At 43.7% G+C, this 25,541-nt stretch overlaps 1 protein-coding gene across 3 annotated transcripts in view; it reads right to left on the reverse strand.

Moving 5' to 3' along the window:
• DPY19L3 (dpy-19 like C-mannosyltransferase 3) overlaps positions 1 to 25,541 on the reverse strand; it is a 428,279-nt gene that overhangs the window by 39,172 nt on the left and 363,566 nt on the right. For all 3 annotated transcript variants that reach the window (XM_085637855.1, XM_085637856.1, XM_085637857.1), the window contains 2 exons: positions 20,317 to 20,449; positions 4,648 to 4,806 (listed from right to left, as the gene is read on the reverse strand). In XM_085637855.1, coding sequence (XP_085493981.1) covers positions 4,648 to 4,806; positions 20,317 to 20,449 — 292 coding nt within the window. The remainder of the gene's footprint in view (positions 1 to 4,647; positions 4,807 to 20,316; positions 20,450 to 25,541) is intronic.

The raw sequence follows: 25,541 nt of genomic DNA on the forward strand, positions 1-25,541 counted from the left end.
TTGGCCTGGCCAGGCTCTGCTCTGGGCACTATCAAGGCCTACCTTTCTGCAATCTCGGACTTTCTCAGCCCTCTCTTTTCAAGTCCCCTTTTCCCTCCTATTCCGTTTGGGATGCCGCAGTGGGACTTGAATCTGGTACTTACTTTTTTGATGTGCACTCCTTTCGAGCCGCTTCACAACTGTCCTCTTCATTTGTTGACTTTGAAGACTGCTTTCCTGGTTGCCATCACCTCCGTTAGGCGCATGAGTGAGCTCCAGGCTCTTTCCTGTAAGCCTCCTTTTCGGTCTGTCCATCCGGACAAGGTTGTGCTTCGCACTCGTCCTTCCTTCTTGCCAAAAGTTGTCACTGCTTTTCACATTGGGCAAACTATAACCTTGCCCACTTTCTTTACGCCTCCGCACCCTTACAGAGGAAGAGAGGCTCCACCGTCTAGACCAAAAACGTGCGCTTTCATTTTACTTAAATCGCACACAACAGTTCCGGGTGGATGACCAGCTCTTTGTTGGCTACGTGGGCACCAAGAAAGGCCGGGCTGTACACAAGAGGACTATCTCCCGCTGGGTCGTCTTGTGTATCAAAGCCTGTTATTCTCTGGCTAAAAGGGAACCTCCGGTGGGGTTGCGCGCCCATTCTACCAGGGTGACAGCAGCTACTACTGCATTGGGACGTGGTGTCCCCCTGCAAGACATCTGTCAGGCAGCCATGTGGGCCTTGCTGCACACTTTTACTAAGCATTATTGCCTTGACAGTCAAGTCCCGAGAGACGGCTTCTTTGGCCGATCTGTTCTCCGTGACTTTCTGGTGTGATCTTTGTTCGCAGACCCACCACCGGGGTTGGTGTTGCTGGGGTATCTATTCTAAGGTAAGGAATCTAACTAACGTGTTTCTTTCCGATGAACAAGTTACTTACTTGTGTAACGATATATCTGTAAGAGACATTAGACATCGAGAAGATCGTCAACAGAAAGCTAACCCGATACCTCGAAGAAAACAGAATCCTGGACCCTTCCCAGTCAGGGTTCCGCAGCAACCACAGCACCGAAACCACCCTCATCGCCGCCACCGACGACATCAGGATACTGCTGGACAACGGTGAGACCGCAGCCCTCATCCTCCTAGACTTCTCCGCCGCCTTCGACACCGTCTGCCACCACACACTACACGCACGCCTACACGCAGTAGCGATCCGAGACAAAGCCCTGGAATGGACCACCTCCTTCTTCTCCGGCAGAACCCAGAGCATCCGCCTCCCCCCATTCCGATCCGAAGCCTCCGAGATCATCTGCGGCGTACCTCAGGGTTCCACCCTCAGCCCGACACTGTTCAACATTTACATGGCCCTGCTCGCACACGTCGCTCGACAGCACGGCCTCAACATAATCTCCTATGCCGACGACACTCAACTGATCCTCTCCCTCACCAAGGACCCCATCACCGCCAAAGCCAAACCTCCACGAAGGAATGAAGGCCGTCGCCGACTGGATGAAGACCAGCTGACTGAAGCTGAACTCGGACAAAACGGAGAACCTCATCCTCGGCTCCAACACTTCAGCCTGGGACAACTCCTGGTGGCCGCCGGCACTGGGGACAGCCACGACACCCGCCGACCACGCACGCAACCTGGGAATCATCCTCAACTCAACGCTCTCCATGACCAAGCAAGTCAATGCCATCTCCTCCTCCTGCTTCAACACCCTCCGCATGTTCCGCAAGATCTACAGGTGGATCCCGACAGATCCAAGAAGAACAGTCACCCAGGCCCTCGTCAGCAGTAGACTCGACTACGGAAACGCCTTCTATGCGGGAGCCCCGACCAAGCTCATCAAACGACTGCAACGCATCCAAAACGCCTCGGCGCGACTGATCCTCGATGTACCACGCCACGGCCACATCATCCCCCACCTGAGAAACCTGCACTGGCTGCCCGTCAACAAGAGGATCACCTTCAAGCTCCTCACCCACGCACACAAGGCACTCCACAAGACCGGCCCAGCCTACCTCAACACACTACTTTCCTTCTACACCCCAAACCGCCAGCTCCGCTCCGCCGACCTCGCACTCGCCACCGTCCCACGCAGCCGAAGAACAACCACCGGCGGGAGGTCCTTCCATCACCTTGCCGCCAAGACCTAGAACACCCTCTCACTGAACCTACGACAGACCCAAGACCTGCTGACCTTCAGGAGGCTACTCAAGACCTGGATGTTCGATCAGTAGCCCCCCCCCCTGCGCCTTGAGACCCTCACAGGTATGTAGTGCGCTCTACAAATGTTGTTTGATTGATTGATTGATTGATTAGTTAGTGATAGATTCCTTACCGCCCCACCCATCCTCCCCGTTCTGCGAACTGATTTCTAGGGTTAAGGTCATCCCCTTCAGTGCCCTAGTTTCAATGCACCAGTGGTCAGTATCCTGCATGGCTCTGCGCTCCTGGCATGGAAAGTCGTGTACAGAGCGGACGTCAGCGCGTGTGCGCGCGTCTAAGTAGCTCCAGCAATGTCATCTCAGCGACTACGACGCCAGCAACGTACGCGGAGCCTACCGACAACGCCTACCGACGCGCAGGGGTACTGCTGACGAAAAAGTTTCCGGATCCAGTCTGACGCCTGGGGATATTTTAAGGTAAGGAATCTATCACTAACTAATGTCTCTTACAGATATATCGTTACACAAGTAAGTAACTTGTGCATTCCAAAGTCCAGCGCCCCTCCAAGGTAAGTCGTTGTAACGACTTGCGCTGTAACTGGAATGCGTGATTTAGACACATTAGTTGTTACAGCTGCGTTGTTAAAGAACGCGTGGTAAAAGAAAGCGTGGTAGTGTCATACAACCCTGTTAGATTCCCTATCGGAAGGATTGCTGGGAGGAAACGAGGTTTGACATTGCTAGAGGAAATCTACACAATGAGGTTCTCGTGTAGGGTGATTGGTTAGGAACTGCAGATCAATGCACAGGTCTATGTCGATGAGCTGCTGGCCAGCTGACTGGTGAATCGGAACAAGGCCTGGACCACATAGCCATCAAATCCCCAGTGAGGGCATCATTAAATAGTAACAAGGGCTCAGATGACAATTGCCATGGTTTGAGAGTTTGTCAAAATGTATATTTTGCGTCACTGGAGAGCAACTGTAGCTCTAGCACCTCAGCTGCCCTCCGGACCACCACTGCAAATGAGGCACTTTCTTTCACTAGAGGCCCATGGGGTAATTGAAGCTCTGGGAGGTGCTGATCCCACTGGCATTATGAAGATACAATATTTTGCTTCATCACTCCAGTGAGCGGGGTGGCAGGGGGAAGGGAGTAGCCCATCTCTCTACTCATCATGATTAGTATCTTGAGAGATCTTATGCGTTTCTTGTTTAGGTCAGAATCTAAGCCAAAAAACAAAGAATTCAGCCTCTACAGACAGCTGCAGTGCAATAGAGGCATTTGGTCAGGAGGTATATCAACCAGTTGCCCTTTTGTGACTTCATAGCGCAAATCGGTAGAGCTTGGACCAAGATCGGTTCAGGGTACAACATGGGCACCAGCTCTTCTCTTGATGCCGGAGGAGTCTTTATTGGCACTGGTTTGATGACAACTGATATGGATTTTGGAGCCAGTGGAGAAGTCTGTACTACAGTCAGAACAGGCCTGGAAATGGGTCCCAAGGAGTCAAATGGCATCGAGGTAAGATAAACCAACTGGGGGTCCCAGCAGCTCTGTGAAAAATGTGCTGCATGTCCTCCATGATTGCAGGTTTGACAACATCCCTGGAAGCTTAGGGCAGGCTAAGACCTGCTGAGGAATCTGTTCTGAGACCAAAGATTTCGAAGGATGCTATTTTCAACTTGACACCCTTGCGGATTCTCCTTTAAGCTAGAATGTCAGTATGGGGTTGGGTCCCGCTTAATCTTTTTATGTATGCATTTGGACTTTGACTTACGTGAAGACAAGCAAGAAGTGGACAGCTCACAGGAGCAGCCTTGAGACGGCGATTGAGATAGGGCTCTTGGCTTAGAGCACTGTGCTTCTACCATGGACACTGTTCAATAGTTTTGGAAATTATCATAAGATCAACAAAATTGGAAGCACAGCTCTGGATCCCTGTTGGAAGGCTAGGACAGAAGGGAACCAACATCATTGCACAGAGGTGGCACTTATATGTCGCTTCACTTCACCACCTCTAGGGAGGTATGGAACCACACAACACAACCTGCCAATGAATGGGAGCACTGTTGTTGAAGTTCTCCAGACCGAGTCTACAACCTGTGGATATTCTAAAGTTGAGGAATCTGGGGTTAGAAAGAAGTAGCTATCAGAAACTTTTCTACTTACAGTTTGCTCTTCATATTTATAATTTACACCAAACTATACTTCATCATAAAATCTGCAGATTACAAAAATATTATTTTAATACAGGGTTGTGTTCTTACAAATATAAAATGATTTTATACAGGTAACAAGGGTATTATAGGCCGTAAAAGAAGTGAACACAATAAGCAACCTGTCCCCGGTGGGGTAGTAAAAGACACCTATAACCGGGAGCAGCGGCCTTTCACACCCGAAGGCCTCTGTGGCACGCTACAGGCAGCACAATGACAGACCCCTGAATTTTACTTCTGAACCAGAATGATCACCTTTATTTGGCATGAATTAGAACTCACATGGCCATTGGCAATATCCAGTAGATCTCTTAAACGGCAACCTCTGCTGTGTCTTCTCTCGTAACATATGCTGTCTTCTAGTATCGCATAGTCTGTGCCAAAAGATTGGAGAATGGCATGGACTTCTTCAGGGGATCTTTTAGCATAGATCTGATAGACCTGCAAACAAATTGAAAACCCACTGTTAAGACCAAAAGAGTGTGCTTCTTCAATTTTCATTTAAATAAGTCTAAGCTGAAACATATTATAATGTATAGCTGTAAAACTCGGGCCCTACTTATCTGAGGTCGAACTCTGGGCCTTCATTAGTTCAACTTTGTTTCTGAAGTGTAATGACTTAATAAAGGGCTAAAGGACGGACAGTTCTAATGCGAGATGGCTCGGTCGCCTATGATGTTACCAGTACTGGTGCCAAATTAACTCTAAAAACCGAGAATGTGACCCAACAGCCAATGTTACGGTGTCAAAAGTAGATTTTAGCTGAGGTGAAAAAATCCAAATGTGCACACAGGCTCCAAAGGGGTGAAGGGACTGTTCAGCATAAGATGACATAATGGTTAAACATTCTTAACTCCGGAATTAGAAGGTAAAACACAATAGCACTTACCATCAACTTGAGAAATAACAATTTAACATAACTACCAGGATTGGAACTTTGCACTTGTCATTTAGGATTTATGTACCCAAGTTAATAACAAGATTCCAATTGGCCTTAGAGTTTTAGTTAAGAAGGGGCTCTGGCTGAGAGTGTGTGGAGACTTGTTGCACAGACTAGAGAAGAGCCAGACACAGAAAGACCCAGAGAACTAGGGCTCATCACAACAAGCCATACACACTTTTTGGTGGCACCGGCAAGTGTTCTCCCACCTTTTCCTTACTTGAATAACCCAGGAATTCAAGATTTCCCAATCAGCGGAGAGAAAGGTGTTACCAAAACCTTATTACTCATCATGAAGGCAACTCACTTTGTGATTTAGGCTTGAGTGTTCTTATAGGAGCAGGACCGAGAATAATTTGCATATAATTTGCATATATTGTTAAAAGAGGCACAATGAATGAATAAAGATTGGAATGTAGTCTGAGTGATCCCTAGTGCTCTGATTAAATCAAGCATTCATTCTATCACTTTGTTTTTTGCTTAAATACATTACGTAATCTGTGGCACCTTTGAATGGCCAATCAATATTGTTAGATAACTCTTGCTAACCTTCAAGGATCACCATGCATGTAATTGCATCAATTTGACAGTATTTTAAGGTTTACATTTAAAGAGATGCTGCCCTGTAATTACCACACATTTGTGGATCCTAGCTTTCTCTGTGAATCACTGAAATTAGTAAGCCTTTCATGCCTCTATGGAAAATCCCTGTTTCCATGCCTTGGCTGTAAATGCAATAGTTGAGAAGCTTCCTTGACCAAAGATCTATGGAGTATTCCAAAGAATCAATTGAATCTAGCTGATTCCATTACCCATCAGTAACTTTTCCTTAGCTTCTTTATCATCTGTTTCTGATATGTTATAATCCAGGATTTAATTTTCTTTTCTTATAATTGGGATCTACTTGGGATCTTGAGTTTGAACAAATGTTCATATATCAGTTCAGTGTCATATTCTTCACTGGGTTGCAGATTTTTTTTTAAATGGCCAAAAGCGATAGCAAGTTCGTCCTCATACGCAGGTTCCACATCTTTCTCACTCCTGTATGCTAATTCTATCACATTGCTCTGCATTCTTCCAACACTTTTTAAAATCATGTTCACATCTCTTAAGGTCTATCATACTTTTTGAGGTATAAGAAATTAGTATTATCATGGCATATGACCACAGCCAAACAAAATGTACATATTGTATTGTATTTCAGATAATTTTGTATCAGAATACAATACAAAAACGAATTAGTCTCTAGACAATGTTGGGATACCAATGTGGATTGTTTGAGTCACCAGTAAAGTACTTCTTATACCAGTCTACCTACCCCGTTTTAGGGACCACAGAATCTAAAAATGTATCCGATCTTCCGATCCAGGGAAGACCTGGCTTGGCAGTTCGGGCTGGACTGTTCCCATAAGGCACAGGGTAAAGACTGATTTGCATATAGCTGGGTCTGAACTGGGGTGGTGAAGTGATCTAAAGAACGATGATGGATTCAACCTAGATCTGTGACTGAGGGTGAGTGTCCAAAAAGTTTCAGTGCTCCGTCCATCATCTCCTTGTGTTTGCTTTGTTCGCCCCAAGTTGGCAGGGTATGCCCAGATGTGGGTCCCTTGCTCACTTTGCCACTGGATTCAAGCTAGCCTGGCTGATGGGCGTTACCTCGAAACCGGTCCCAGGATGCTTGTTTCCGGTCCAGGGAAGCCTGGCTTGGCAGTTCAGGCTGGAATATTCCCATGAGGTACAGGGTCAAGACTGATTTGCATATAAATGGGTCTGAACTGGGGTGGCGAAGTGAGCTAAAGAACGATGATGAATTCAACCCATATCTATGACTGGGGGTGAGTGTCTGAAAAGTTTCAGCGCTCCGTCCATCATCTTCTTGTGTTTGCTAAATTATTTGAGTACCCCATCTTTAACAGGAAAAAGGTGTTTGATTAGTTTTGGCGTAATGAAGATATCAGGTGAGACGAGACCAGTTCTGAACCTGAAGGGACTAAACTATTGTCCAGAAGTAAGATTCAATTATGGTAAATCTACAAACATACATACCTCTCATCAGTCCATGGAATTGTATGGCAACTCTAGACTTGCAAGACACCTATCTTTATGTGTCAATACATCAATCATCACCGAAATGACTCCAATTTCCAGTGGGCAATAACCAATATCAGTTCAAAGTCCTACCTTTTGTATTGTCTTCAGCCCCAGGAGTCTTCACAAAGATATTGCCTCTATTATCTGCTTTCTTACAAATATAGTGGATTCAGTTGTTCCCTTATTTGGATGACTGGTTAGTCTCTTCGCCTTTTTTTAAGGCACGGAAGAATGCATCCGTAGTATGCTACACTCTGCAGAACTTAGGATTCCGACTAAATTGGGAAAAAAACTGTGGTTTTGGCACAGGATCGAGTATTCATTAGAGCCAAGTTACAAACAGATCTGGTTAGATTGTTTCTTCTACTGGGATGAATGGCCAGCCTTCAATTTCATACCTCTGTAAGCCAAAACGAGGGCTCTATCAAAAGAGTGGATCCAGATTAAGGGATTCATGTGAGCCATGACATCTGTGGTTTCCTGTTGACCTCAAACCACTTGTTTACTATCTACTGTCTCATTGGGATGTGGTATCTATGAATCTGGAATTTCTATTTCCAGTCTCTCATAACAACAGAAGGCAACTGTTGCAGCGGTTAGTAGACTTGTACCCGATGAAAGGAATGTTGCTGGACCCACCTCTTCTGAAGACTTGAACCAGAAGCTAGTAAAAAGGGATTGGGGCCACCCCAGAGGACTCTGTGGTTCAGGGTCCGTCATCAAAAATGGAGGCAAATCATTCATTGAACTGGAGAGAGTTCTTTGCAGTTTTCCAGGGTCTCAGAGCATTTCATCCTCTCCTGGCATGCCTTACAGTATTAGCTTGTTCAGACAACCAAGTAGCTTGCTAAGTAGAAGATTGTCCAGGGGTAGAATATGCCAAGGGTTTTGGACAGAATCTAATCTGGTGCCCTTGAAGGCATGTTAGCTAGCGCAGTCGGAGATTTCCCTAACAGACAGTGTGAGCAGAGATTCCCCCTCCCAGTCAGGTTTTCCACTCCATCCAGATCAATTACAACTGATCTACTTCGGCAATTTTTGCACCAAAGCAACATGCCCAACGGCAGGGGGGATAGATGCCCTGGGAGATAGGGGGCCCACAGGGCTCCTATATGAATTTGCTGAGGAAGATGTAGCAGGATAAGATTCAGCATGAGAAGGCCTGTGCCATGATACCTGCCACATTTTGGCCAAGGAAGCCATTGATTTCCTTGGTAAACAGTTTGCCATTAGGTCCTCCCATTCACTTTCCATTATTCCCAAGCCTGTTACTGTGGTCAGACCTTTCTTAAGCAGCTACGCCCAGACTCCGCCAAAGCGTTTGGAGGTTGAGCAGTCAGATATTCAATGAACTTATTGTTCCAAAGAAGTAGCGAAACGTATACAAATGAGCTGTAGACACTCTACTTTATCCACTTATAATAGGGCAGTAAAGAGATTTTTCTCAGTTGTGCTCCAAAAAAGGGGTCAATTCAGTTTCTTGTGATTCTTTCAAAAGCCTACAGTTCTTAGGGCAAGAATTTTCAAAAGATATGTCAGTATCATCTCTCAAAGTTCAACAGGCAACCATTAAATCAGTAAGATTGCATGGTCAGGCTTTAGAAGAATTCGAAAAATTAGTTGGTCAGCTCCTTTGCAGCTTCAAGCAGTATAAACCAATTCTTCACTCCCCAGTTCCAGTATGGGAACCTTGAAGCCTAAAAGGTCACCTTTTTGAACCCTTAGATTTAGTGGCCTTTCATTTTCTCTCGGTCACAGTATACTTTTTACTGCTAATAACAATGGCTTGGCGTTCAAGGGAATACGGATCTTTAATACCTATTGAACCATACCGAACAAAGTATATTTAAAACCTGGCCTGGGGTTTTATCCTAAGATCTGTTCTAATTTTCAGTAAATTCTACCTGCTATTTAAGGACCCAACCTCTCAGGAAGAGATTATGAGGCTGACATATCTTAAAAGTAAGGTGGGCCTTTTTGATTTATCTAGCTCGTAGGGAGTCTTTGTTTTTTCTGTGCTTTATTTTTTTTAACCTTTGGGACAGGAAGTTAAGATTCCAATTCTACTATTAAGCTTCCAAATCTATTATTTGGGGGGTGAAAAGGCCACTTCAAAAGTATGTAAGGCAGCAAATCTCTTTGTTCTCGTGGGAATCCTAGGTAGCTCCATCAGAGGGACAGCAACCTCACAGGCAAAAGCAAAGAGCATTCCAATGTTCGAGATTTGTAGATCAACCACCTGAGATACTCCCATCAATTTTGTCTAGCATAAACGTTTGGAGGAATGCCCACTAGGTACAGAATCATTTTCAGAAGGTGCCATACCTGCAACCAATGTACATGCCTAGTTGGAATCTTCTTTTAATTTTGTCATAAAAGTTTGTAGCATAATTTTGGTGTGGCATCTTAATTTTGCTTGAGGGTGGTCAGCAGAGGATATTTTGGCTTGGTATGTCCTCATGTAGTTAGGACTGTAACTAGGAGCAGACAATGAGGAGGTAATGCCTGAATTACTTACCGGTAATCTTCATTACTCTAAATCTGGATATTGCTTGTTGTACTCTTCAATCCCACCACTTTCTCCCAGAAGAATGGTTCTGCTGTCATCAGTTCACGCTTGGTATTACTAGACATTAGGAGCGAAATAGAGAGGATCTTTCTAGGCTATCCTGTTTTACATTTAAACCTAAAATATTAGATTAAACCCCACTGAAAGGGCTAAAGTCCTCATCAGTGTAAACATACAAACACTGATAAACATCTGCACAACCACCAACTAAAATGTCATTCAAGCAAAGGAAAATGAGAGAGAATAAGTCATTTGTATTTCTTCTTGAAGGGGCGAAAGCACAATGTAACTTTGCAATACAAGGTAGCAGCAAGAAGAACAGGTCTAAGATTAGTCTGCTTGTGTTTTGTTGTCACTAAAATATTGTTTCTTCTTCCTTTATGTTTGCCCATTTGTGTGTGTGAATTAAAGGTGCAGGGCTTAGAAGCATGTTTTAAGTATGATCTAAATATTTTATACACTATTACCCACAGACACAATATGTTTAAAACCATTAGATACAGCAGCCCCTTTTCTAACAATTCAGAATTGATAGAAAATCAATGGCCAAACACCACAGGCTTTAACCATTCAATGCAAGGTGTAGTGACAAGCACCTGAGAGAAAAGTGACTTCATCATGCACATGGGATAGTGATGAAAACATGACACAAGTCTTTCCACATACCAACAAATGTCATACCTACAAGGTGTCCCATTGTTATGTGTGAGACCCTCAGCTAATCTTTTTTTATTCAACTGAACTTTGATGTTGAGATGTTTGAGCCCCTATCTACAATGTTAATGGCAGAATTTCAAGTCCCAGAATACAATGTGATGTCTGTTAAAAGGTTAGGACAGATTTAAAGTGAGACATTTGCCACTGGGACACCTGGCAGCTATGAATGTTCACACAAAAGCAGCACCGCCTTAATGTACTCAGGCAAAGAGCACAGAAGAAAAGTAGCAACCATGCTTAAAGCATCAAGTTGCAGTTGCCTTTGCATGCAGGGCTACAAATTAATCTGGTGCAATTCAAGATGTTAAAGGCTTCAAAAGGTACTATGCGGTTGGCACGATTGACCACCCTACAATGCCATAATATTCAGTAAGGGTGCCCAGGAATTTGTTTATTAAAATATTTGAATATAGCACTCTTACTTTGTAAATCATTACTAGGCCCGAAAAACGTCCTAACAGAGAGAGCGTGAGAAGTCCATTAGACAAGTTGCCAAGGGGAAGACACTATATACTCTGTGTTACTTCTCCTTTAAATTAAATAAGTGATTTAGAACAATCACTGCAAAAAAAACATGTTTTGTTAAGTACTAGAAAAAAAACAGATGTGTGTGTCTATTTTGGGGGATAGGCAGCTGAATAAACACAGATATGCCCCAATGTCAAATGGTTTGGAAAACACTGATACAACACCACTGAAATCGAGAAAAAATAATCAATTAAAACAAGACAGCCTAGGCATAGCCATGGAAACATTAGTAAAACAAGAAAAAAAAGAAAGAATCATCCTTAGTACAATTTTCTTTAAATGTGCCCATCTCAAAAGTGAGACTCACCCTCACATATTTAGGACTGTATGGAGGGGGATCCAGATTCAGAACAATGAAGATTTCCAGTAAATGATTCAGGCAACACTAAATCCTGCTGATGCCACATTTCAGCTAGACCATTCTACGTTATGGAGGGCTTTCTCTGGACCGAACTACACTTCTTTAACCCTGAAGTCGCAAATTTCAGTTATCACATGTGAATTTTTTACTGTGTTCTAAATAAGCAGACGTTTTACTGCCTCAAATACAGTGCTACTTTTGTTTGAAAAATATTTAGAGAAAGGTTGTACCAAGCAAATTCAAAATTTGAAATTTCAGCAAAAGAAATACTTGTTCATGCTTGTTGATTTTTTTTCACCAAGGAGATAAAAAGGATATGCATTATTTATCCAGCAGTATAACAGCAGGAAAACACTTGGGCATTAAGTGTCAGGCGTGCTTGCAAAAGATTTATTTTTTTTAAACATAACATCAAAAGCACCTTTGGAAAGGGAAAAAAGGGTGGATTGGAGTAACCACTTACTCCCTGTTAAAAGCTGAAAATGATTCCAAGGTACATAGGGGTGTACGTTTTGTATGTCCTCTGCTTATTGGCGTATTATCCTTGTCTTTGACGATGAACAGCACTCCATTGCCTTCTGAGTAGGTTCAGCCTAAAGAAATACCATATACATATATGCATAAATAATGGCAATTAAAAAGTTCACCTTTCATAAAAGTAGCTAGAATTCGCAGGATGCTTCTGAACCAAAAAGACTGGTGAGAACAAAAATTAAGTCCAAGGTGGTGGCTGGGCACTATATCGGTGGAAGCAAAGGCACCAAGCCTGTCAGATGTCTCTTGACTGCTTTGCTGGCCATGGAAAAGGATTCCCCAACCTGTTGTAGTCGGCTGTTATGCATGGGTATCCACCTTCATGCCTGTTTCAGCCAGGTGATGAGAAACAGACTTTACATCCATCTCTCTGGAATCTTGCTGGAAGGAACCACTGGAGATTTTGGAGTGTTCTTTGAGAAACAGCAGACTTTGCACTCTTCCAGGGAAACAATCAAAAATGAGCCAGATTTCTAGCTATGCATAGCAGTGCATCTATTCATGATGCCGAAAAGCTACCACTGAAGCCTGGATCCTGTTGAAGACCCAAGGGGTATTACTTAGATCAAACAGTAGAGTCCTGTACTTTTAACTGTTGTTTTCCCCCAAATTATAGAGGGGGGGTACTTCCTGTGTTCCTTCAGTTCGTGCACATAAAAGGAAGCACACTAAAAGTGCACCAAGCACATCCAGTCATTGCTCTTCATAGCCCCCAGTACAGCAGCCAAGTTCAGCATTTTTAAGTTCTGTAAGGAGAGTAACTGGTTTAGATCATAAAACACCAGGATGGAGACTTTTTCTGTATAATCAAATAATTAGGAGTAGTGCCTTTCTGAGGTCTGGAATGTTTTCATTGCCTTTAAGGAGAGCATCAAGGTTGCATGGATAGACAAGGTTGTGGAAGCTTTAGAGTGTAGCTCTTCTTACTTATTGAGAACACCCTGTGTCTGTGGTAATCTGGGTACGGTAGGTATTGCAGAGTGGCATCCTGAGCTGTTGCAGAGGGTGGATGGTCCACAAAGAAGTTACAGTGATTTCTTGGTGCCAGTTGAGGTAGTGGGCTTTTACTTGCATAGGAAGCATTTCCTCTTCATCTGCCTGAAAAAGAGGAGGGCCAAATCATGGGATTAAAAGAAACCTTGAATGAGTGGAAGGCGCTCGCTGGCTGGAAAGAAGAGGATATCTGGCTGGTACCAAAAGGCTAATAGTGAGGATTTTGGCTGTGATCATGCCCATTTTGTACTGCTGGAATTACTTTGTCCATCTTGCGGCCCAAAAGGTTCTTCCCATCAAAGGAGAGGTTGAATACTTTCTTCTCGGCCCCTGACTTGATGTCCAAGAATTTGAGCCATAATGAATACCACATTACTAAACTGGTGTTTATGGTTCTGGCGCCTACATAAATGAGGTCCCTGGGCATCAGTATTTTCTGCTCTGGTAGCGTCCTTGGAGAAACGGTACCAGAATGGGTATTTTTCTTTGGCGTGGTCTTGGATAAATGAGGTATAGTGGTTAAATTCATGTCGAAGATGGAGACTGTAGGTGGCATGCCGCAGGAATGGACCTTTAACTGGATCATCATCTTTCTATGCCTCTCCAGGCATTTTGCCTCTTTATTACTGAGGGAGGTTATTGCTTTGCCCTTCAGGGAAGCTTTCTCCTTTAAGGCAGCAGGGATGTCAAGTTATTTGGAAATTGCATGCCTGAGAAAGGTCTTGTTAGAGTGTGTTAGACTTGGCTTTTTTCAACTGGTTCCACCCCCAGACATTTTTCTTTTAGGCCTCCTGTTTTTGAACTTGTTTTTGTTGGTTTTAGGACTCTGGGCACTTTACCACTGCTATTCAGTGCTAAAGTGCAGATGCCCTCCATGTAAATTGTGGTTATGGATTGGTGTTTCCATAATTGGCTTATTTGATTTACTACTAAATCCCTAGTACAGTGCACTGTCAGTGCCCAGGGCCAGTGAATCAAATGCTACTAGTGGGCCTGCAGCACTGGTTTTGCCACCCACACAAGTAGCTTTTCAAGATGTCTCAGACCTGCCACTGCAGTGTCTGCGTGCAGTTTTTACTGCCATGTCGATCTGGCAAGTGCACCCACTTGCCAGGCCCTGCCCTTCCCTTCCATCTAAGTCACCCCTAAGATAGGCCAAAGGTAGCCCGAGACGCATGAACACTACCTGTATAGAGGACTAGTAAGAGCGAGTGCAACTCAAGGGGGTGAGGGGGAGGAAAGGGATAGTTCAGAGTTACTGTTAAAAGAGCCAGCCTGCATGAAGATAAGAATGCATAGCGGACACCAATGTGTAGGATAAGTGATGTGAACATTCTGAAAATCAATAAAATCTGGTTAAACAACTAATAATAATAAGGTAGGCCCAAGGTAGCCCCATGGGCAGGGTGCAGTGTATTTAAAAGGTAGGACATGTAGTTGTGTATTTTTGCACGTTCTAATAGTGAAATACTGTGTATTTCGTTTTCACTGTTGAAAGGCTCTCTCTCCCATAGGTTAACATGGGAGCTGTTTGGTAACACTTTACCAAGGTAGCTTGACAGTGGGAGCTGATAAAAAAATGTAGTTTAGCATGCCTGAACTCAGGTGTTAAGAACACATCTTTTAGTGAAGATGATTTTTATATTGTGTTTGAAAATACCACTTTTAGAAAGTGAATATTTTTATGTCTAACCATCCTGTGTGCCTCTGCCTTTTGTGTATTCCCTGTCTGGGTTTAGAGTGACAGGAGCAGGGGATGTGCATTCACACTAGACAGACACAAGGAGGGGGGCTGAGGGTGCTCTGCCTTTCCTGGGTGACTCATAGCCAGGCTGAATCGATCTGGCTGCATTTAGAGTAGTGGGAGGAGTTGTGGCTTGCACTTGAATGGACTGTGGCTGCCTCTCACAAAGCTGTCTCCACCTCCTGTGGTGAACCAGGCTGAACTGATTTGTGTGTGCCAGAGGAACTTTGTTTGTACCAACTTCAAAGGAAAATGTAGTACAAATATTTGAGCACTGACCCCAGAACTTTAGATTACTGTTGGACCAAGGAACCTGCCAGGAAGAAGAGCTGTGAGGAGAGACTACCAATTTGTGGTGTGCTTTGCTGGGTTGGCCTGCAGTTGCTGCTTCTGTCTTGGGCAGGGAAAGGACTGGACTGTGCTTTCTACATCCTAAGTATCTCCAAGGGCTTGATGTAGAGCTTGCCTCCTGGTGGAAGTCTTAGGGAAATCAAAGACTTCAACTTCTTCTGGGTAGCGCATTCCAGAACTGGATGTTTCAGCTGCCACAGAGGAGAAAAGGTAACTAGACGCCGTCAATGACGCGGCTCCAGTGACCTGAAGGCACCACCACACTTCGCACGGCAACCCTGGTCTCACCGACGGCGCCGTCTGCTTCGCCACTGAGCCGCTGCTTGCACCGTGACCGGTGGGCACCGCACTTTGCACCACCTCGCTTCACACCGCTGCCCTGGTATCCTCGACACCACTGCAATGCTGTCACTGATACTGCTGCCTGCACCGTGACCTGTAGACACCGCTCGTGGAGAACAAGGAGAACCGTCCCACTTCCCACCGCAGCCCTGGTCTCACCGATGACGACGCTCCAAGCAGACATCGACGCCACTGCTTGCACCATGGTTTGGGGACACCGTTCGTAATTTACATGACGCACTGCCCCGTTCTACACTGCAGCCTTGGCCCACCAAAGCCAGCGACTTCAGTTCGTCAACAGACTTCGCTGTCTGCACTGCGACCCCCACACGCTGCATTGCCCCATGTCGCACCGCAGCCCTGGTCTCATCGACGCCGCTGCCTGCACCGCAACCTGCGGGCGCTGCACACCGCACCCCTCCACTTTACACCGCACCCCTGATGCCTACTGGCCCTCCTGACTTCAGACTCAAGGAGCTCGACCTGCAACGAGTGTGACTTCAAGAGCCCAACGACTCCTGCACCGACTACAGGAAACCACGCCTGCAGATGCCGATCCTCCAGAGCTCACCGCAAGGTCCGACGCCCTGATATCTTCAAAGGTACTGTTTTACAGGTCACCCCGACACCGTTGCTGGCCCACGAAGCTACAGTGGGCCAAAATGTTGGATTTGTTTGCACACAACGTTGTGATAGCCCCGGATGGAGCTAATGACTTCAAGGAACTATATATCAAGTCTAATTTTGCTATATTGATATTTGGATCACTGTATATAGGAATTTTTATCGCTTTGGGTCTTGTTTTACACAGATAAATACTGGATATTTTTCTAAAAGTGGTGTGGTGTCTTTTTGTAGTGTTTTCACTGTATTACGGTTTGTTATATGCAAATACTTTACACACTGCCTCTGAGATAAGCCTGACTGCTCGTACCAAGCAGGGGTTGTTTTAGATGTGTAATCCCCTTATCCTGACTAGAGAGGTGGATTCTGCCTGGCTTCGGTGCATACCCTATCCATCCAGAAAACCCATTTCTAAGGGAGTGCCTGAGGACTTGACTTGGCTGGTCTTTGTTGGGAAGCTGTTATAGCCACCACAACATAAATTTACTTGTTCCTGATAGCAGTGTTGAGGTCACAAAGGACAACACCACAAACGCCATTACGCATGGTAGGGCATGACCAGGTGCAGGTCCTTGTGGTTAATGATTCCATTCTCCTGGTTAGTGCCAGGATCTGACAAGTGAAATACTCTTGCATGGTGAGGGCCTAGTACATGGTTTCACAGAAAAATCTTTCACCCCCTGAAAGACCAGCAGGAGCAGCCAAGATACTCGCCAGTGCCTTCGTTAGAGTCAGCTGTGCCGCTTAAAATAATGAAATGAAAAAGGCCTAGGGATGTGTACCAGGTTCTGCAGGTCTGTATCAGGGAAGACAGACCTTCAAAGAGACAGCAGGAGCTGCACTGGTACTTTGCTCAGAAGGTTCACTGGGTGCCTCTTTGGCATTCAACTTCATACTCCAAGATCCAGGAAGAAGTCTGACGAACAAATCTCTTCTAGCTACTCTTGGTCCAAAGGGTCAGATTAATCTGACCTGTTTACAATGGAGCCTACACCTCTTAAGAAGGGACTGCTATTATTGGGCCAGACATCTAAAAGCACAACTGCTATGCCTAGTCATGCTCCTCGAGGAAGTAGACTACATAGTTTCCAGTGTTTTTCATATAGTTTCATATATGTTTTTGGAATCTGTGATCAGTGGCACCAAAAGGCAACAGGTGCTGAGAAGTGTGCACAAACCATCCATCTAATAGGACTGGAGCATAGTTGTGAGGTGCTGAACTGATTCAGCAGGGGCCAAAGTATACTGGTGCTTCCTCTTCTTTTTGTACCTTGCGGGCTTTGGAGAGGACACGGGGAGTGTCCGACCACTGGGCAGTCTTGAATTATTTGCTTTTTACTCTACTGAGGCTCAATTCTTAGTGCAGGGTGGCATTCTCCTGCTTAACAGACACATACTCCATGTGAAAGCCCAGTATAAATGCAAGGGAGAGGGGACTATGCTATTTGGGACCGTGACTGAGGCCACCTATGAGGACCTGGGATAAACTCCCTGATGCAAGTCTCTGGACCTGGGATAGACTCCCCGATGCAATCCTCTGGAGTCACCAAAGCAGCAAGAAACTATGGCACCCAGTCACACGCCCTAGGAGGAAGATGATTAAGATCACTTGGTGCAAAAGGCCTGCAGCAAAGAACTCTAGAGGGAGAAACTAACTCAACTCTGCAGTGCAATGGTGGCTGGGGTCACCCACTCCCAGCATAGGGGTTAGGTTATCAAGACAGTGAAAAGGAGTCCCTAGAGCAGTGACTCTTGATCTCAAAGAATCTTCTGCTGCGGGGCGCTTTATGCTGTTTCCATGTTTCATGCTCTTTCCACAGAATGTGAAAAGAGGGTTCAGCTGGAACAAATCATCCAGCAAGAGGCAGAATGAGGCAGTTGATAGTTTAGCAACCAGGTGCTTTTACCTTCCCCTGAGTTACGTCCATCACTTATGAAGGGACAGCGAGGGCAACCTCCACAACCAGGTGGGAGGGTCCTTGACAGTAATGCCTTGGACCTTAGTGGCACAAGGACAGAGATCATGTAATTACTTCTGGTTAGTTCTTCCTGGTAATAAAATCCAAGGCCCCTTTACAACTGGAGCAGCCCTGCTCTTTGTGAAAGTTGGAGAGCTCTGGAGGAACTGCATTGTGATGGTAGCACCCAAAGTGGAGGTGTGTAATGTTGAGATAAAGAAATTAGAAGGCTCAGCAGCTGCATATGGCCAATAGCACAATGTCTATACCTTAAATACAGAGTTGCAGAATAAACTAGGAGAGGGGATGGAAAGGAAGAAAACAGCCAGAAAAAGACCATAAAAGGAACCAAAAACCAGCTAATATTTTTCTCCACAAATTCCGATCCACATTGATGGGTTTAAAAAAGGAACTGTATGTGCAGGGAAGGGAATATACTACATTCAACAGCTGAATGCATGTGCAGTACCAACATGCAACAGAGGTCTTCAAACACCTAGGTCCCACAATTAGCTAAGTGATACCCACAAACTGAGAACAGGAAAGACCAAGATAAATTACATGAATTAGTGCCGAATTGGTGTTTCACCGCTCAATTTAAAGGGGGAAGCAAATCATCTGCAGTACATTTCCAAAAATCGCTGCAAGTTCTACGGGATAGAGTGGAAGACGACATCTTTTGGCACTGAAAGGGAGGAGTAAAGATATCTATGCTACCTGAAATTTCGCATATGGAGGTGTTCTGCTTGCCTTTGCGAGGCACATCCATGTTCAAAAATTCCTTGCTCATTAAGAATTTTTTTTTTTTTAGACAAACCAAGTGGTTAATAAACAGTATATTTGGTAACACTATATAGAATATTGCCACATCAAAGGTATAGTAAATAAAATGCGATTTCTGCAGATCACAATATTTGTATCAGGAGCAAGAACAATTTGTTTATGATCTAGATTATAGATATTGTAATTATTCACATACATTTTAATCTACTGTTTTGTTGGTGTTCAGGGCAAAAACGTTCAAAGTAATAGTACAATATTAGTACTGTAAAAGTTCTTGCTACTTTTATTCTTATTTCGTCTGATACCGATCTACTAAATGCTGTGGTTGGGCAGTTGGCATTTAGCCATACAAGGCAAAAAGTTATCAGATATTTGCTGAAAAATGTGTGCCTCACCTTGCATATTAGAATGAAACTTGTGGAGTAAGGGCTAGTTCCAGGATTCTATTCTTAAGAGCAGTTGAGAACTTCCAATTCTTAAGTAATGAATTACTAAGTAATATATTTTTTCGATTATTAGGATTTGAATGATCCACCCTTTTTAGAATGTGTTGCCTGGAGAGCAAACTCAGTCACCATTGAGTAGGACTGCTGACTTTGATAAACAAATATCATGGGATGTTGTTGAACATATCCTCTCTGCATCCTCAATCACCAGTTCTGTAATTGTTGCACTCTATGCAAACATAGGCGCTAGATTTGCATGTGGGTATTTACATCTCCAGCAGCTTAATTTTTTGCAGTGTCTAACAAGGGCACTTGCTTGGTGCTCATTATGTCTACTGTTGGCATGTTATTACTGGTCATGCCTAGTGATGTCGATTATTTGTGTCATATTACTGGAGGGGTGGGATAACAGGGGTACATTTTCCAGTCTTTCCTATGCTTCTCTTGTAGCAGGAGATCATCGTTTATTGTAAACCTGTGTACTGTAGAGGCTGAGCATAATATGTGTGAGGAAGGAGACGGAAGACCAATTTGAAAATTCACATTTTATGATTCATCCTTTGACTGTCATAGAAGGTGGAAGTGTAGAAAGAAACTGTTCTCATTTGACAATATCTCGAGTGGTATTTGATATTTTATCTGATCACTCTAATATAGTCCCGGACAAATCCTTTTAGGCCAATAAAATCTCTTCACCTTTAATCGGATATAAAAGGTCTACTCTATCAATGTTTTGGATGATAGGAACATAATTTGTCTGTCTTCTTCAATGAGATGACGTGAATTACATTTTAGGATGTCACCCATCTTGGAGTTTCTGATGAAGCCTTTGTTATCCATTGCTGGTCATGAGATGGAGTATAAGCAGGGTGATATTAGTTTGGAAAACCAAAGACATCTTTGAAAAACAGGATCTATAACTTATCCATGTTTATTAAGGACTCTTTTAGAAGTATTAAATTAAGCTTACCTGTTTTGTCCTCTCTCGCAGTCCTTTGTCTTCATAATGGGGGTGGTTAGTTATGGTCCTTCCAGTACACAGCTTCACCCCTGCTAAAAGCTGCATACTCCCTGCAAACACAGCATTTTTTGGAGTGGTCGCCCTAGATAAATGAAGAGAGTGAAAAATGTTAAACTGTGCTAAACTAACTCACACCCTGAAAAACGCACAACAATTTGCAAGTGCAGGATAGGTAACCGTTCTCCCATCTTGTGGCGTTGCTTTGCTGCGGTGCATATTATGTGTTCTATTTAAACTCTAAAAATCATAATAGTCCAAATTGAAAGTAGACGATGTGTCATTCGATTCAAAGGCCAGAAAGTGATCACGCCTTAGATTAAACTCTACTTCGATGTAATGTCTATTATACTTTAACTTGATGGTTTTTGTCTGAACCAGCTGTCATAATCCTGCTGCAGTCAGACTGCTGCTACCCGCGCACCAAATATCTACGTACAGAATTTTTAGAGATATTTACACAAGGTCAGTACAAGCAGGCAGAAACATGTAGGGTACTGGGATACACAATAACCGTAGCAGAGTGGAGGTTATATTGAATATGGCACCATGGTCACTGAAGTTACTTCCCTCTGCTGGGGTGCGGCATTGCGACTGATCACATGAGACGGAAAACAGACATAAAAAACCCTGCTGTGGAAAGACAATGGTTGGCGTATACGACCCGCCTGCAGGGTTTTCGTAGTTGGGATACGAAATGCTCAAACTTGAGAGATGTCTGGCAGGGATAGCACATTAAATCGTTCTTAAATCTACAAACTCTTTCGGATTTACACAAAGTCAGTTCTATAAGTACCTGAGCTCTGTCATACTCTCTCCAGCTGCCACAAGGAACTAAACTAACGGGGCTGCCAGAATATAATCCCACAGCAGCATTCATTTTGATGTGACCACAAGGTAAAGGGGGAATACTGTAGAATTACCACTCCTTAGTTTATATCAGGGTACTGTATTTGGATGGTGGCATTTTAGAGTTCAATTATCAAAAGACAAAAAACACATTCAACGGCTATAGTAGAAGACATATGTTAGCCTAATCGTCTTATATTTAAATTGAACACAATTAATTTTATAGGAGCTCATGCTTTTTGAACAAACCATAAAATCATTGAGTGATCAATGGTGTGGAGCTATTTGACCTAAGAGTGTCAAATCCTGCTTGAATGTCGAATCCTGCTGGACAGTTCTGCTGGGGTTGTACACATAACACCTGGCATGGTCTTCAAAGGAGGGAAACAGAATGTCAAAACACTTTATGTGTATCCACTGCCTGACTGCTGAAATCTCAGCCTTGCTTTTACTAGTCATCTGCCTCCGAGTTTGTTGAGGGTACAGGGACTGCGTAAAACTGGATTTTAGTGATAGACGTGGGAAGACACTAGGATTACCATAGTACACTTTCCCCACACAGAGCCTAAGTTTATTGTGACTGAAGTCTTCGTCCTTCTCGAAAATGCCCAAAGTAGGTAAGGTTAGCCCAGGAAACATTTACTCCATTGGTTAGGGTCTCTCCAGAGGTCAATCTCAACCATTAGCATATGCTAGGAATAAATGGGGCTCCTCCAGGCACCCACTTCAGAACACTTCTGGACCTGTAAAAGATCAGTAGACGACTGCACCTATGGCCTGAGACCTGACAATGTGTAGCAGACTGGATCTGCTCTCCCTCTTTTGTCCAGGACAAGGAAGACTTCCTGTTCAAACTACAGTGATACAACAATCTCCAGGAGGCCTTTTCCACAACTACCCAGCTGATCAATGGCAACTCGACCTGGACTGGACTCTGCCTGCAACCCTGTAAGTCAGTCTTTAAGTGCCTCTCCTAAGGTCCTGTTGGGCTTTAGAACTGTACTCATGTGGTGGATTGGAACTTATAAGACCAAAGTCAGAATGTAAAATATTTGACCAGGACACACCTTGGTCGTGTATGTGACCTGCGCTCCACTGAGGTCATCGTTAAATTAAGCCGATGTCCTGTTCCATTGCGACCATTAAATATCATCGGTACTTTGGGCTTCTTTATGCTATTTATACGTTTAAAAAAAAGTAAATTCATATCTTCGATTCCCCTATTAGGTTTTTGTTGTGTTGGTGTCATTTTGTATATAACATTTTACCCACTTTTCATTTTGGGAAGGCACTTACCTCCCCTCCCCCACCCCCGACTTAAAAACCCAATTTCTTACATTCTGCTTTTTCAAAGCTTGCACAATTGCTGAATTTAAGATACAGGACCCGATTATGATGCCGTTCGCATGAGCTTCTGACCAGTATTGTTGCAGTAAAGGGACCGGCCAACAGGTAGTCAGCGGTTTGACTACCAAATTAGGATCCAACTGCCGTGGAGGCAGTCTGAAACATGCCTCTTTGCATTGAGGCTTGTGCAGCACAAGCCGCAAAGCAAAAAGGCATGTTTTTAAACATCCCTGCACCCTGTGGCAGGCACCATGCGGTGCCTACCACACGATGCAGGGATGTTTAGAGGGACACCACAGTTACACCCCCCCCCCCCAGGGCCTATAGCGGAGGGCACAGGGGCCCTGCTAGCGGGCCCCAAAAAAGCCTTTCCACCAGCCTTTTCACGTCAGAAGAACCGACATGAAATGGGTGGCGGAAATGTGGATCGTAATCCCCATGGCGGTACCTAAGAAGGCACGCCTTCTTGAGCCCGTCAGAAGCTGTCGGTCAGTCCCTGGAGCAATGCAATCAACCGCATGGTAATGCAGCAACCTGTCTGTGGATATAGATGTCAGTGGGACCGACAGCATGTCGGTGTCAGTCCCACCAACATCGTAATGAGGCCCATAGTTTGTGTTGCATGAACAATTACTTTATATACACAAGGAGACTAAGAAATAAATTACAGATACGAACAGCATGAATAAATAATTAACCTAAATGAAATGTTAAGTGTAAAAAGTTCTAATGCACTAAAAAAACAGGCCTGACTATTTACTACTCACATGCCAAAATGTTGCTTTATTTTAAGCACTTTCAAGTGTAATGTGATATATGTTTCTATTTACAAAGAATCCTTCTCAAAAAGGAGACTTGGGAACTATAACTACCACATATTTTAGAGCTCTGGAAGAATGGTCGCATTTCCTATACAAAGTACACAAGCCCATATTTTGGAGATTTGTTTTTCTTTCTTTATATCAAAACCATTTAGCAACTCCATGTTTACCTCTGCAACATACATAAAAACGTTTCTTTTTCACTCAATGCAGAGTTTAGCATATAAACTGTGATGTATCTCAGTAAATGCTGGTGGTGGTTGGTTGGTTGGCTATGCAGGACAAGCTGTTAACCAAAATGAACAATAAGATCACTGGCCCAATATTCTAGACCATGTTTGCAAACCAGTAAGTGCTAACTGCCCACTAACTGGTTTGTTGAGAGTTATTACAACAGCTTGAGCCAGGCGTTGTAAAAGACTGGCTTTGTGAGCTTAGTATAAAGCCTTAAACTGGATCCTTTAGCCTACTTGAAACCATTGCAGCTTTCAGCAACATATTTTTATGTGACATGTATGAATGACTTCTTTGTTGTAGAGTATGCCTGCAGTATTTAACAGTCAAGTAGAATTAAACTGGACTGCAGCACAAAAATGTATCAGTTATAAGTTTTATCTGCTTCAAAGGAAAACAAACAAAAGAAAATGACCATGACGAACAAGAAAAGATGACAGGAACAAAGGAGGAGACAGAGCATAACAAAAGTGGTTAAGCAATTAAATTTAACACATTCAGATGGTTATATGGGTGATATGGTGCTTTCTAAAGGTTTGACTTTCTTTTAGGTAATAGTGCAAAATACAAATGCGAATCTAGAGTGGCAATATAATTGCATATGCCAATGCATGAAAATGCCATCAAGCACTTGGAACCAACTAGGATTTACAAAGCCAAGAGTCCGAAAGCCTCAGAACTGTCCCCCAGGAACGATCCCAGAACATCAGGGGACGGAAAAATCTTGAACTCCACTGATCCACCCTATGAAGGGAATTCTTTGTGTGGGTGTCAGATGGGACTTTGGCTTGTTGATGGAAATCCCACAGGATAGGAAAAAGAGAGCCATCATCTGGAGGTGTACATCAGAAGTGGAAGGCTTGAATTGGTTCATGAATTTCCAGCCAATCTTAATCTTAAAGTGGATTTTAGATCTTATTTCAATACTGTACTGGCACAGATTACATCAGATATGATGGTATGCTACATAGGATAAGATGACTGTCGGGGTATGTCACCTCAATATGGTGTACCATATTAAATAGTTACATATACAAGAAGCCTGAAGAAGGCGCAAAAAGCCACGCAACACATGTTGGCTCAGGTCTACAAATTCTGTCAGTGGCTCCAGTGTAAAAGATCTGGCTGTGACCTAAATCAGAATTGGATTATCATTTTGATTTGAATTGTGAAAAACTCAGAGTTTTTTTTAACTACACCGATAGCAATTGTATTGGATATAGTTATTACAATTGGATACGAATATGATGAACTATTGCGTGACAAGAATTGTAATTGGTAGGGATGTTTCAAACATGATGGGCATGAAATATAAATCATTTGATTGAATGTGGAATGAAAATGATTTGTCTTTCTAATGTGTAAGTATATGTGCAATACAAAATATATAAGTTATAGAGATTTGTGTGTGCCTATTCGGACGTAACCTGTCTGTCATTTATGAATTCGTGAATGTATGAGAATTTGCAAATTATTTGCTCCCTTTTTATTGATAACTTATGAAGTAGGTAAGAAAGGTTAATGGTCAAAGAGTTGATACCAAGGGCAGGTCCAATGAATTGGAAAAACCTTTCAGGTCTAGTTACATCATCTGGAGTTGCTTCATGACTGACTACAGTGAGCATGCCTTCAGCAGTCATTCATTGAGCTAAGGGGCTACCTGAATCTCGTCCGGCAAAGATGGGTCAGGACCACCACTATTACCTTTGTAACACCTTGAGAGCCAGTGGTGAGGTCAAACGGGTACAATGGACTGGGATGTGGCCCATCATTGTTTTGTGTATCTCAGTGTAATGCCTGTGAGTGAGAGAGATGCCTAGATGCCTTGTCCTGTGCTCACTATGCCACAAGGCTAAAGCTACACCCAACCGAAGAGGCCCAAAGAGCCAAAAGCAGACTTTGGTTGCTTGTGTTCCTGTTCAGAGG

The sequence above is a fragment of the Triturus cristatus genome, chromosome 12, assembly GCF_964204655.1.
Source record: "Triturus cristatus chromosome 12, aTriCri1.1, whole genome shotgun sequence".
Classification (NCBI taxonomy): Eukaryota; Metazoa; Chordata; class Amphibia; order Caudata; family Salamandridae; genus Triturus; species Triturus cristatus.